This window comes from Cyprinus carpio, chromosome A13 (assembly GCF_018340385.1).
Source record: "Cyprinus carpio isolate SPL01 chromosome A13, ASM1834038v1, whole genome shotgun sequence".
Lineage (NCBI taxonomy): Eukaryota > Metazoa > Chordata > Actinopteri > Cypriniformes > Cyprinidae > Cyprinus > Cyprinus carpio.
In genome coordinates, this window is record NC_056584.1 from 18,003,376 (window position 1) to 18,017,316 (window position 13,941).

General features: G+C 37.8%; 3 protein-coding genes across 6 annotated transcripts in view; 2 read left to right on the forward strand and 1 right to left on the reverse strand.

Annotated features, from left to right (window-relative positions):
* The first annotated feature begins 1,966 nt into the window (after positions 1 to 1,966).
* On the forward strand, positions 1,967 to 6,357 carry LOC109061263 (growth/differentiation factor 10-like). The gene is made up of 3 exons (XM_042769138.1): positions 1,967 to 2,501; positions 3,431 to 4,332; positions 4,720 to 6,357. The coding sequence occupies exons 1-3, from the start codon at positions 2,276 to 2,278 to the stop codon at positions 4,909 to 4,911; spliced, it is 1,320 nt and encodes a 439-aa protein (XP_042625072.1). The 5' UTR covers positions 1,967 to 2,275; the 3' UTR covers positions 4,912 to 6,357.
* A 1,365-nt stretch (positions 6,358 to 7,722) lies between these two features.
* LOC109061266 (PR domain zinc finger protein 8-like) lies at positions 7,723 to 11,628 on the reverse strand. Of its 2 annotated transcripts, none has more exons than XM_019078405.2 (4): positions 11,474 to 11,628; positions 10,846 to 11,081; positions 10,365 to 10,596; positions 7,723 to 9,743 (listed from the first exon to the last, which is right to left on the reverse strand). In XM_019078405.2, exons 2-4 carry the CDS (start codon positions 11,059 to 11,061, stop codon positions 8,692 to 8,694), a joined length of 1,500 nt encoding a protein of 499 aa, XP_018933950.1. In that variant the 5' UTR covers positions 11,062 to 11,081; positions 11,474 to 11,628; the 3' UTR covers positions 7,723 to 8,691. The 2 variants fall into 2 exon arrangements, with proteins under 2 accessions (XP_018933950.1, XP_042625076.1); XM_042769142.1 differs by having other exon boundaries at positions 10,846 to 11,070; positions 11,474 to 11,608.
* LOC109105351 (anthrax toxin receptor 1-like) overlaps positions 8,933 to 13,941 on the forward strand; it is a 29,426-nt gene continuing 24,417 nt past the window's right edge. Inside the window, exon 1 of one of the 3 annotated variants that reach the window (XM_042769141.1) lies at positions 8,933 to 9,069. Coding sequence is in view for 1 of the 3 variants with exons in the window: in XM_042769140.1 (XP_042625074.1) it covers positions 12,364 to 12,509 (146 nt within the window). In the remaining 2 variants the exon portion in view is untranslated. Of the gene's footprint in view, positions 9,070 to 12,140; positions 12,510 to 13,941 lie in introns of those variants that run through there. The other 2 variants (XR_006161526.1, XM_042769140.1) reach the window with 2 other exon arrangements.

Sequence of the window (13,941 nt, forward strand, 5' to 3'; positions counted from 1 at the left end):
GCAAGAAGGCAAGGAAGAACTGAGCTGCCTTTATAGGAATCACTTTCAGAACATTGTGGTTAAACGTTTTTCAGTATGCAGCCTAGGCACAGACAAATGGTCTTTTTCACACAAAGATGAAATAAATGTGTGTCAGTCTGAAGAATATACAAATTCATATTTTATGTATTCATTTTTAAAAAGCACTGAAATCAAACTAAAAACTAATAAAAGTTTTAACTAATAAAATAATGAGATTTTGCAGTAAAACCTTCTGCAACAAAGTTTTATTTCTCTCATTCACAGAATTCTTCACTTTTTTTTACCCCTTACATAACCCTTTTTTTCTTTTCTTTTTTTTCTGCAACAAGCTCCATATAAAGCTTGTGAATGGGAGGCAAGGAAGGAGGCAAGTAAAATAGTAGTGTGTTTAACAAGACCACAGGACTACTAGCGAAGAACAGGACAAACATATTAAGAGAATTTGTCAAGGAGAGACAAGTCTTTAAACAACACCTTATGCTTATTAGCATCATTCCGTAGTTAGCTTGTTAATTAAAGAATCATTCTCAGTATCCAGACCCAGCAGGATCTGAGACAGAATTGGTCTCTCCCAGGTGCTATAGAGAGCAAGTGATGCAGTCATATTGAAGCATCAAAGGTCTCTGTGAACCAGAGTTAATTTGAATTCTTTCACCCTTGTTCTGTTTTTTATTCATTTTTAAAAGCGGTGTAGGATTCTGAAGCTTAATGGCGTCGCCTTCCCACAGTTGGACAATAAAAAGAGGGGTGGAAACAAAGCAGAGCAGAGGTATCTCCCCTCCTACTCAATTTATCCCTCGATTCACTCAGTAACAGTGTCCTAGTGGGCAGGAACGTTGGATTTTTAATGCAGATTTAAGACACGTTCAAGTGTGAAGTAAAAAGGGGGTCTCCAGTAGGGTCCCCAGGGGCCACAGAAGGTGTTTAATGGCACGCAATGACCCAAACAGTCGGGCTTGTTATGGTCTCTCCACTGGAGCTCCGGGCTTTCACAGAACCAGCATTGTTGGCACGGCACTGCAGACACTCCACACAAAAAACAGAGGTGACAGGGCCGTTCCCCCAGTGTGCTTCATGTACTGAATGAAATCACTATAATGAAATCAAGCAAAGGCACTCACAAATATTCAAAACTCTTTCGAAGTATAAAACCTTTTGGATTTATGCATTTGCACTCTCATATTTACTTTAAAGTTAACTGATCAAGAAGGAAAAATGCACATACAGCCTCTCATCTTTCTTTATATAATTAATTAATTCAACATTCAATTTTCTATGATATTTTCTTTTCCCTCGATTCCATTAGGAATCTGTTGCAAACTTTTTTTTGTTCTAGATGATTAACATGAGCTCTTATGCTTGCTTTCTTACAACAGGTCAGCTTTGCTGTCATCACCATGACAGAAATATTGGTTGGACTCGTATTTATGATTGTAGATTACTTGATGTATACAAAAAGGTTTTATGGCATATTGAATATAGCTAATAAAAACCTTTAATTTTTGTAGAACTATTGAATTACTTTAGAAAGTAAACTAGAACATAGTTTCAAAATAGTTTTAGAATTATGATGAATGCTTGAAATAATGACACTTGTGATTAGTAAAACCAAAGTGTAACTTTATATTTGGTGATTCAAATAAAAAAGAGAGTGAAAGAAAAATGTCAGTTCTAATCTATTTCATCACACTTTTGTAAAAGCTATTAGGATGTGAGCAGTAGTTCATTTTAAAATAATGACATTTTAAAATGAATTTTGAATGAAAAAAAGAAAGCTTCTTTGAGTGCATGTTGTGAAAAGGGAGGGGAAAACCGATGTATTTTACAAATGTATTGCCAAAAAATAAAAAATAAATAAATAAAACGTGAATGTGGATGTTAGCTGGATTTGTCCTCTTGTTGGCCTCATGCTAGATCGGTGTAATGTAGCAGCAGCTCCCGTTGGCTGATGGGCGGATACGTCAGCATCTCCCTCCGCTTCAGCCTGCTCCCGTGGACAGTGGCGGTCAGAAGAAATAAGTGATGTATCATAGGTTAAGCAAGAGACGGACAGAACTTCTGAAACACTGTAACAACTTCCTCTCTGTGCTGCTTTAAAAGGCGGGAAAAGCAGCTACTTTACAAACCGTATCACTGGAAAACATCACTCCGAAATTGTCAGACTGGAAACCTTTAGTATGTTTTAGTACGTGCTTGCGCGTTTCTTTAGCTACACGGCATTTAATCGTTTGAAAACGTTTTCTTTCTTTGCAACATGAAGGTTAAATATGTCTTTTTGACGCACCTGTTACTGCTTTGGGTTGGTTCCGATACTGGCGCATCTGAAGCTGTATGGAGAAGTGCGCGCGACGGCACGACAGACGCGCTCGTGGCCACAGATGCGCTCTCACAGCATATGTTTAAACTGTATGAGAAGTACAACATTGAACCTAACCGACTCAAAGAGGGAAATACTGTAAGAAGTTTTAAAGCAAAAGCTGGTAAGTACATGAAAAAATAAATACATGATGCATAACATGTCCAGATACTGCATTTGTATTACGTTTTAAAGTTTTGTTATGTATAGAAAATTATACAGTATTTATTTTAGCTTAATTGTGTCATCTGGATGACTTGATTTTGGTTTACATGAAAACGCTAAGTCTTTTTGAATGATTTTGTGAGAATTAGGCTATTTAATGATTTTCTTTGGGTGGGGTGGGGGTAGACTTTTTAGACGAATTTCTGTCAGTAGGCTAATTTTCAGCTCTATTGAGGTTTGTCTCGTGCAAAGCATATGCGTTACTCCTAGGTTTTTATGCCTTATATCTGTACTCTGTAAATATATATTAATATGGTATATGACAAATAATGTCAATAACATGCTATGTTTTGTAGATATACTGTGCAATACTAAACGGAACTGTTGCTATGGTTACCACCGCAGTCGATTGCCATTCCTGACTTTTTGTGAACTTTATTAATGAAACCTTTGAAAACAGTTACGTAGTTCTATATATCGAACTATTCCATACAAACGTAACTGTGCACTATGCATGATAACTGTGCATTTTCAAGAGCATGCTTACAATTGCTGTGGCTCGTGTAGTTATTTCACATTATCATTCACAGAGCTGTTTAAACCAAAATATTAAAATAACATTTGTTACACTCTCATGAAACAATGCAGTCTTTTTTTCTGCAGTCTGCTAAAGCGTTTAATCAGTGCCGATTAAAAGACTGACATCGTTGCAGGTTCTTACTCTTAAGGGAAACTTAATAAACATTTCCATATGTCTGCTCTAGGAGTAACATGTCTCCTCACTTCCTTGTGCTTTCTCCAACCCCATAGACAGAACAAAAAGCCTGTTGTTTGAGCCCATATTCGTAATTAATATCTAACTCAGCAGTTTCTCTCATATATTTGCAGAGAATGTGGAGGAGAGGGTCTCATACTGGCTGAATCTTACGTCCCTTCAGGGGTCTGAGGTGATTCTCACATCTACGTTTCACTTCTTTTTTGACAAACGGCCACACCAGAGGTCCTGGTTCTGCAAGCGCTTCAAGAACCCCTCTTGTCGCATCCCGAACTTCCATCTGCTACCCCCTGTCCGTCTTCTTTTCCGGTCTCCCTCCTTCAGCTCAGCCCAGGGATCACTACTCGGAAACATCACCGTAGTTCCTCACAGACGTGGGACCTGGCAGAGCAAGGATGTGTCTGTCATTATAAAAGAGGCCCGAGATAAGAATCATCTTTTGATCAGCGTGGAGTTTGACTTTGGAGAGCAGTATCAAAGGTATCAGGACCAGCTCCCGTCCTCCAACCTTCCATACTTGCTGGTGTATGCTAATGACCTTGCCATTGCAGAGCCCAACAGCGTGGCTGTGAGCCTACAGAGATATGACCCTTTCATTGCAGACCAGCAGCCAACTCAATCTCCGGACTCCTCACCTGACATACGTGTGAAGCGGGAACTGGACATCTCTGATCCTATTGAGAACAATGAGCTCCCGGAGGTGGAGTACAACAGCTTCAAACAGCATGATATGTGGGAAAGCGCTTACTTTGCACTCAAGCCAAAGCCCTTTAAAAAAGAACGTCGGAGGAAAGGCCAGGAGCATGCTGATGGATTCGGCAAGTCTCAGGTTCTACGGTTTGATGAGAAAACCATGAAGAAGGCTCGGAGGAGACAGTGGAAAGAACCTCGCAGCTGTTCCAGGAGGTACCTGAAGGTGGACTTTGCAGATATCGGGTGGAATGAATGGATCTTGTCTCCCAAGTCTTTCGATGCCTTCTACTGCACAGGAACGTGTGAATTCCCCATTCCAAAGGTCAGAGAACCTCATGGCGAGGATCAGCGTATGCGAATGTGAACTGTTTAGACATGTTGAAATATTTAAAAATGACTATGGTTAATACAGCTTTTTCTAGCCAGGGATTTTAAACAAAGAATCCCTTCAGAAAATGTTTAAGTTCCAACACAAATAAAGCACACAACTTTATGTGCAATTACAATCAAATAATTGTATGCTTAATAGAGGTTTTAAGCACATTTTGGACACATTTTCTTTTGAAATGAGCCAGTTTTACAATTTCTCTGTACTGAATAATAGAAGGGTGTTGTAAGACGTAATATCCTCTGCTTCACTGAAGAAAGCAAAACAAAAGTTGCGTATCTAAATGCTACCTCATTATCCTCTCTTTTCTGCCTTTTTCAGGTAGCCCGCCCCTCCAACCATGCAACCATCCAGAGCATAGTCAAGGCCGTTGGGATAATTCCAGGTATCCCAGAGCCCTGCTGTGTCCCAGAGAAGATGAAACCCCTCAGTGTTCTATTTCTGGATGAGAGCAAAAACATTTTGTTGAAGATTTACCCCAACATGTCTGTGGAGACGTGTGCTTGCAGATAGACTCGCTGGTCAAAGAAAGGAAAGACAAATGGGCATTTGTTGTGGTTTTGACACCCAAATTCACCTTGAAGAGGCATATTGTCTTTAGTTTGCACTTGTTAGAAAGTGCACACATTTTAAGGACTGCATTTCATCTTTTATAAATGCTTATCAGTGATATTTTAATTTCCTCTGTTTATCCACAAAGGATCTGGCGTAAACTTTTTCATTGTACTAGATGAGTAACATAAGCACTTACTCTTATAAATAATACTTAAGAATTGTCAGCTTTGCTGTCATCGCTGTGACATAAATGGTTGCTGGACTCATGCTTGTATATTACTGGATGTACAATGAGGTTTTAAAGCATGGTGAATACAACAAACCATTTGTGTCAGAACTGTTGAATTACATTGGAAAGTAAATAAGAATAAGGAATTATTCTATTATTCAGATGAATGTTGTAGTGACAGGTTAAGATAATGTTGTGGTGTTCATTAGAAATCTAAGTGTAACTTGATATTTGGGTCATTTAAAAGTATAAATGATGAAAAACATGTGACAAATGTGAACCCTTTCATCTACATCAAACTATTAGTGTGACTGCAAAGCAGTCTTGGAGTAACTAATCTAAACTTAGTTTTGAAACAGAACTAACTTAAAAGATCCCAAAAGGTGGAGAGTTTCTAATCGCTGAGGTCTCTGATGGATGGTGCTGACTCATTTTTCCTATGCATTTGTTTTACTTTAAGAGGCATTACACAAGGTTCCTTTATAGTATTCAGACGCATTTTATGATCTCAATTTGGTGCCATAAGCAAGGAGTACCTGGGCCAAATGTGTCAGTGTGCATAAACAATTGTTCATTTGGATTCAGTATATTATATTTTATAGAATGTATTTTTGTAAATGTGTGTTTTAAATTATGAAAACTAGCCTTATAAGTAGAATAAAATGTTAAACCACCAGTGTTTACTTTCTGCTGCATATTTCTGCATTTTATATGTTTATATTCTTCCCTTAATGAAGAAAATTAATAACGGAATAAGAATGTCTAGTCAGATTTGACATCAGAAACCAGCCTGGTGCATTACTTCTTTACCTGGACATCAAAGACATCTCTAACCCCCAGCTCCCACCTTCAACCCACTTCAAGAGCATCAGGTCTCAAAGTGCAGGAAGTTCCAACTCTTACATCAACAGATGATGTCACCCAGCTCAAACTAATTTGATGTAAACCCTTTTAATACTAGCCCGGGAATGAAAACGGAAAGCGTGTTCTCACAGAACAGAACCCAGTTGCTGTCTGCTATATCTTTCCTTTGTGTGACGCTGAGTGTTGAATGGCTTCTCTGTGCAGTGTGTGAAAAGAGACCCTTGTAGATGTGAACATGTTTGGTTGTGTATAGGCTGAAGAGATGTGAATGTGTCTGCTTCTTTTACCACTACACTTTATCTCTCCAAATGTGAATTCAAAAACATTCACAAACTTGTTTTGTATTAAAATAATTTATACAATTATTAATAAAATTATTAAGCTGAAAATAACAATTGTTTAAACCAGCCTAGTGCTGGTTGTAACTAGTCATCCAGCTAGCTTTCAAGCCTCACCAGCAGACAAACCTCTCTAAAACCACCTGACCAGGTTAGAAGACCAGCAAACCACGGATAGGTAAAATTGTTTTTAAGAAAAGTTATCAACAACTGACTAATTTATTAGGAATATGGCAGCAACCAAACTGATGAGATGATAAATGGTCTCCAAAGCAATCAAAAGCTGTTTTCCTCTCTCAGGCTAGTTTTGACAGTGTCAGCATGAATGAGGTTTGTTAAACTGTAGATCACTTGCTCTCCCACAGTGACCATAAAATAACAGAAGAATGTGAGAATGTAACGCCAACATCCACTGAAGCTGCCCGGAAACACTGAGGGAAACTCTTTAGGCAATGTTTAGTTTCCCGGGGAGCACTTTAATATTTATATCAGTTGTACAGGACACCAGAGGATTGGTCAAAATGTAAAAACTCAACAGTTACTGAAAAAAAGTCAATATTTAATTTTCCAAAAGAGGCCTGATCAATTAATGGCAGCGATGAAAGATGGTCTTTAGAGCGAACACAGGATTTTCTGTGACTCTCTCCTCAAGTGATTACCGCTTCTAATTGCACCAATATTAAGCTAGTGTATACACATATTTTCATTCAATCTAATGTCTTCAGAAGTTCCGTATTTACGTTCTTGAATGAGCAGAATGTTTATATCTAAATACAGACGGGGGTCCTTTTGAACTTCACGGTTATGTCAAAACTGGTGAACTTTCTCAGAGTGTTGAGTTTATCTATGACTTTATGCCTAATTAAGGGGAGACTTGCTTTAACAAAAAAAGTAAAACTAACTTTTTAGGAATTGTGCATGTGGCGATGATCAATGTGAACACAACACCATTCTCGCATCATAACAGCTGCTTTGTGAGAATCATGAGGCTTCAGGGATTTCAGAATTGCTAGAGAGTGCACTCTACCGGCCACTCAGTGTTAGTGCAGGTGAGTGTATGTGTCACAGCAATGTTTCAAAAAATTATTCTGATGCAAAAATTGTCAACCTCATTATTTTTAAAGAAAGTTCTCTATGTAAGTTAGTATTTTAAATACAAACTGACACTTTATTTCCTAAACATACTTTTTATAAAATTATTATACAACTACATCGACTAGACAAAACTACATTGAACTTCTAGATTCATCTCAATGTAACTCTTCTCTAAAAGAAAGTGGTACTTGATAAGATTCATATTTCTTGGATGGCTAAAATCAGAGGCAAACACCTGGGGAATATGTTCAAAATCTTTAATGAAATACAATGACTGTACTTAAAAAAAGAACAGAATGAGAAATATTTAAATAAATACATCCTCCTTGTCGTTGTGCTGATAGAAATGTTAAAAAGAAGTAGACATCTGAAAAGAACATTGTAACAAAGATTTGGCATTATGAAGTGATGGATATTTCAAATATAAAATCTCTTTACAAACCAATGTTATTAGTTTATAATCATTTTAGTCACCTGTTAGCAAACCTAAAAATGCTGGAGCAATTTATTCCACCGTTTTTCAGTAACATTTACATGTACTCATCTTGACATTTGAAAGGCACTGTTAAGTTGAAAATGACCAGGCAATTCAACAGTATTAGTCACAATTTAATGTACTAGGTACTGTATAGCTATCTCTAAAGAGAAAGTTATGCATGTCTATAGCCACCTAGTGGCGATGTAGTCCTACCCTGAACTGCACTACCAAAGCCCACCGTTTCAAAGATTACATTGCTGAAATGACTATGACCTTTAAAGAAAAACATAATGACTTTTTACCAAAGGTAAATGGTTGAAAGTTTCACGTTTTTCTGTATTGCGACGGAAAAATACTTCCCCTGTCCAATAACAACCTACCCAGCTAACAGAAAATGTTCTCAACTAACAACTTGTTTTAGAACTTGTTTCAGAGAATATTCAAAACTAACGTTCCCATAATGTTTGCAATATGATAAAATGGAATGTTCCCTTAACTTTCGTATAACCAACATCAAACATGTAAAAACTGGACATTTCGAATAGTCAGAGAACACTAAGAAATAACATTTACATAACTCAATGTTACCGTTAGCAAAATGGTCTTAGAACATATTTTTGTCAGCTAGGTAGATGCAAAGGTGTTATTTAAATCACAGTATAAATGCATTTATGGGCAATGCATTTTAAATAATTAATTATATGTACCTGTTTAAAGTGCGATAGTTTTTCTTCTTAATTATGTGATGTCATGTGACGTGAAAGGTGATGACGCTCTCGAAAGTACTCGTGACAGATGGGACAGGTGAGTTTCTCCTCTCTCCTCCGCCTCACCTGAGCCTCTGCGGCGAACTCTTTCTTATGATGTGACCGCATGTGAAACACCAAGTCGGAGGTCATTCGGAATGAGAGGTTGCATTTTGCGCACCAGTTCTGCACTGAAACACCCAGTGGTGTGAACGTAGGTGGCAAAAGTGTCAAAGAAGTAGACTGTAGCTGGCCACCTATAGCTCTGGTCCAATGCTCGGGCGCGTAATAAAAGGATCCTCCTGTAGCCAGAGGAGCGGACGTCACTCCACCTGCATGAGCGCTTGGCAAGTCAGCGTGAAACAGGTGCGAAGCCAATATATTTCTGTATCCTAGTGTAGTTTTTGATTTGAAAGAGTCTGAGATATTATCCGAAAATGGTGGTGAAGTATTCTGAACTTCGGTGATGGTGCGTTTGTTGGGTTCACAGAATGCGCTCTTCTGTTCCGAGTGCGCGCTCTTGGGTACAACGAACGAGAACGCGCTGCAGTCAGATTTCAGGCCTACTTCAGACGCCATTACATCCCGTGATGTCTGCTCGGGGTTTGGCTGTCCTGAGGGTTTTCTAACCTCAGTAAATGCGCTGCTTTTACTTCTGTTTGACTCATTTGTTGATAAATTGTCTGATTCTGACAAATCCTGAAAAGGTGGACCGTCTGTGTTGACGTTGGCGGTGTTGCTGTAATTAGTGATGTTGGTTTTCTCCAATAACGCAGTTTTTTTGCTCCGGGGACTTAAGGAACCTTGTTGTTTTCTTTTCCTAGGAATGCCCATGTCTTCAGGAGAACCGTTCTTTTTGTGTTCTAGATCTCTTGCAATGTTGTGAAAATCTATGATTTTGCGCTGTCGCTTGACTTCTTGTTTCTGTTCGTTGCTTGGTCGGATAATATGTACTTTTTCCTGTGCACATAAAAAACGACAGTGGGCAAGGAAAGGGTTTTCGTTCTTAAAGGCTTGGCCGCATCTCGAACATGTGTAGCCTGCATATGAAGATACAGACCACTGTCAGACCACGATAATGATACCAATAAGAGGACACTTAACATTTAAGCAACAATTAATTGAAGCAACAAACTCATTTATTAATATTACAAACTATTCATTTAGATGTTAAATTTGCATTATACTTACAAATCTAATACATTTTTGAATCATGAATAAGTTGTCTTATGGATCTGAACAAAACGTTAAATTTTTGGTGGTTGCCAAATATTCATAAGGGTTTAAAAGACCCTCTGTGTTCAGTGTTTTGTGTCACATGACAACAAAATGGCTTCCTGCATGTAGCTTTGCTCTGGTATAAAAAGTTTTTTTTTTCTTAAATATTAATAATAATTTACAAATAAATATTTTACAGCAAAATTGCTTGACTGCTAATTAAAATTAAAATTAAATATAATACCAAAGTTTTGAAAGTTTTGAAGAGCTGGTATTTAGACCTATTTTATTTTTACAAATATTTTAGTCACTGGCCTATGAATGAATATTCCATGACATTTCTAACCAATTTGAAGGTACATTAACAAATTATTTGAGCATTAAATAATTATTTTATTCTTAAAATAAATTTAAAAATTTAAATAAAAAAGCAACATGCTCACCATCTGTCAGGGCTTTTGTCTTTATGTCTTCGAACCCCAAAAGATGTGACAGCTCCTCATCGTACCAAACAAGCAGTTCCTCCCCTTGCTTCACATCGCGAATAGTCTGAAAGTGCAGCTGTCCTCCTTTCAAGTAGGCCTCAGTATTCTGGTCTTCTGTGCTCATTGCAGCCTGTACTAACCGCAGCCAAGGAACTACTAATGGAGAACCTTTCATCGCCTCGGGATCTACCTGTTGATAGTGGGACATGTTTGACATTAGAAGAAATTACATTTTACAATAAAATAGTTAACAATTGATCTTTTGCAGTATATAGTGTATAACAAAATTTATGTCTGGATAACACATGTTTCATTTACAGGACAAGACAGTTTCTGTAAATCTAGGCAAATTCTGCAGTCTGCAATAAAAATCTAGGAGTAAAAATATAAATGTGAGTGCATGCATGTTTGAATATGCAGTAAATGCTAAATTACTCACCCGAAATGCATGTGATTTATTCCGTTTGTCAGAGGACTTCAATGCAATGAAGGCTATAGTGTCATAAAAGGTATTATGAAGAACACAAGGTCCGAATGATGTTCCAGCAGGTATATCCTGTGTAACTTGTACACTGGTGAAGAAATCCGCCACATGGTGATGGAGAAATTTGCTGTCATTAGTCCACAAGGAGCGAGGAAAAATACTCTGTTCCATGTTTTATTCCTAAAAAAAATCTGAATACAAATGATGAAAAGTAAAAAAAGAAAGAAAAGAGGAACACAAGTAAATAATGTTTTCATGCTTAAATTGGATTAATGGAGCAATCTTGATTTGAATATCCTAATGCTTTTGATCGGTATTCTTCTGAAACATCGGGACATTGGAAATATATTGCCATGTATGCAGTGATTCAATAAATTGGATTAAGATTGAAAAACAAATGCATCGGTCTATGTATTTTGCTAAATCGATGGATAATTCAGAACATCACAGTTTTTCCTGTTATTTTACCTTTGGTTTGGTGTTCTTTAGCATGTAAATAGCGTTTAAATCCCTATAATCAGCATGCATTTTCGTATAAAATGTAACATCTCACAAAATTAAATACAGTAAAATTGCGGCTTACAGCAGGTTTGAGCTGAGGATGTTCAGGAGCAGGTGCACAGTCCAAGGAGACGCGATACCAGTTATCCACAGAGAGCGCGCGATCACGACTGTCTCCTGATCCTGACAGGCACTTATCCACGCCGAGGACTCCGAGCTGATGCGCCTCATTTCTCCCCAAACCCCCAACCCCTCCCATAAGTGGCAATTTGATTGGTGCTTCACTGACTTTGCAGGAGTGTTAATTAAAAGCGAGGGTAATCAATGACAGAAGTCAGAGACCGTTAGATTGTGAGGAGTACCACAAAAGACTCTATGCTCATTCTCTGTGCACATTTAAAACGTATTCTAAACCCATATCTAAAATATCGAATTAAAGTTCAACTGTTCGATTTGGTGACGATTCTCCAATTATGGAAACTTTTATGTAACTTATGATGACTTTTAAATAAATAAATATTTGAATATTCTGTTGTGTCTATTCAACCTGTTTCTAATTTGTAAGAGTGCTTTAATTAGTGATTATTTGAACATTTTATTTTTAGAAGAAAACAAATTATACCTTCAAAAATGTTTCACTTTTCTCATTATATATAAAGCTTGAGTGATTAGAATAAAATAAAATGTAAGGAATTTCGTTGAAGCCAACATTCTCCCTCTCCCGGAAAGAGGAAGTTTCAGTAGCTGTTGGCTGCCTGCTCGCCGTCCGGTCTGTGGTCGCTCATCCAAACATCTCTCCTTGAGGAGGAGCCTTCTGTGTTTTGGAAGCGGGTCGGGATATAACTCTGACAAGACATTCAAATATTTTGTTTAAGGAATACATTTCATGGAAAAGAGTTGTTTTCATTTTCTGCAGGAATAACATGAAATGCAAATTTATCCCTGTGCTTTTGGAGAGAATAAACCGATGAAATGGCATGTTCACTGATTCACATCAGTCTTGCTGTAGGTATTTTAGTGATTTTGATGCAGTTTCGTACTGGAAAAGCTGAGCCTTATTTTGAGGAAGACACGAGGTCTTGTCAAGGTGCTTTCGACTTATATTTTGTCCTCGACAAGTAAGTGGCCTTCATATTTATGGCATCTTATTCTCCATTCACCGCGCACTGCTGCGCGACGCCTCTGACGCCCTCGGACGCGCGTGCACCGCTATTATAACCACAGTCATTCGTTTAGACAGCCGAATGACAGAATTGAATTGTTCCAAATGCTTCAATATAAAAACAGTTCATTAATATTTTTAAATTGATAGTCATTTCTAGGTATATTCTACCAGAAAACGTCTGGCGATATATTGTGTGGAAAATATATTTTCCTAAAGGAGACCATGCAGGCAAGGATGCATATGGCAGGATGACATGAAAATCGAGCAAAATTCCAAAACCACATAAACAACGAACCATTCACTGTTCTATTAACATGCAATGTGTTTATGGTTTTCCTGATGTGGATTCCTGAATGTTTTTGTCTATTGTTAAATGGCTTTAGACGGCGGAGGACACGACAGGACTCTGCCTCGGGCGATGCTTTAACAAGCATGATTTTTTTCTCACCTGGTGAAGTTCACATGCACATTTGCGCACCATAATCTCAGGGGTCTTTCAGTCATAACAGGCAAAGAGAGATCTCATGTTTGCAGAGTGCAAATTGTTATTCATATTTAAATGTGTAATGAGCTCTTAGTGAGTGTAAGTGAAGAGTAAGTGGCATCCTGCTCATAATTCTTTAGCCCCTTGGAGTTGTGAAACAAGCTCAAACATGCTGGAGCATGCTAGAGAACGTTATAAATTAATAGTTTTTGTGGACATCCGATTTGAGTCAAATATGAAGTAAAAGCTCAAGAGCAGCATACATTAGCAATGTCTGTACAGTTAAGACAATCATTTTGCTCATTTAGTGAAATCTGTTGAATTTGAAGGAATCCAGTTAAATAAGTAGGCTATATCAGAACATAGTCATTTCTTCCAGCAATAACTTTTTTTTTGTTGCTGTGTTTGGAGTGCAGATGCATATAGTTACACTTCTGAATGCCTTTAGAGACCTAAGGGATTGCATGCATCATCAGGCTTTTGCCACACTTTCACACTTTTAATCAGCTGAATGGTTCTGGCTGAATCTTCAAGGCCTTAAATGCCACTCAGTGACCCTACACTAATATCAGGCCATCGGTTCAGAGAGTTTTGGAAAGAAAAGCAGCTCCATTGCTTTTCAGAGAGAAAATACCTTCCATTATCAGTGGAACGAGAACTAGTTTTACCTCACTATATGTGACTCCTCTTAATTTATGACTTCTTTTAAAGCGAACAGTAGAGAGCTAACATTTCTTAATATAACAACATTCTGAGTCAGTGGTTTGCTGAAGACTGATTTTAGTTCAGAGGATAAGAGATAAAGCCAGGATCAAGCTGCATTAAAGGAAACCAGCACAGTCTTGTAATTCTAGACTGCTGCACATTGTATTCAAGTTAATGACATATTTCAGTGGCCCCA

Excerpts from the sequence above, each read along its gene's own strand:
- LOC109061266 (XM_019078405.2), bottom strand. The coding sequence starts at position 11,061 with ATGGAACAGAGTATTTTTCCTCGCTCCTTGTGGACTAATGACAGCAAA. Across the intron at positions 10,597-10,845 it reads ATAAATCACATGCATTTCGG|GTAGATCCCGAGGCGATGAA; the intron begins GTGAGTAATTTA and ends CACTATCAACAG. Across the intron at positions 9,744-10,364 it reads GACAAAAGCCCTGACAGATG|GCTACACATGTTCGAGATGC; the intron begins GTGAGCATGTTG and ends CTTCATATGCAG.
- LOC109061263 (XM_042769138.1), top strand. The coding sequence starts at position 2,276 with ATGAAGGTTAAATATGTCTTTTTGACGCACCTGTTACTGCTTTGGGTT. Across the intron at positions 2,502-3,430 it reads AAGTTTTAAAGCAAAAGCTG|AGAATGTGGAGGAGAGGGTC; the intron begins GTAAGTACATGA and ends ATATATTTGCAG. Across the intron at positions 4,333-4,719 it reads GTGAATTCCCCATTCCAAAG|GTAGCCCGCCCCTCCAACCA; the intron begins GTCAGAGAACCT and ends TGCCTTTTTCAG.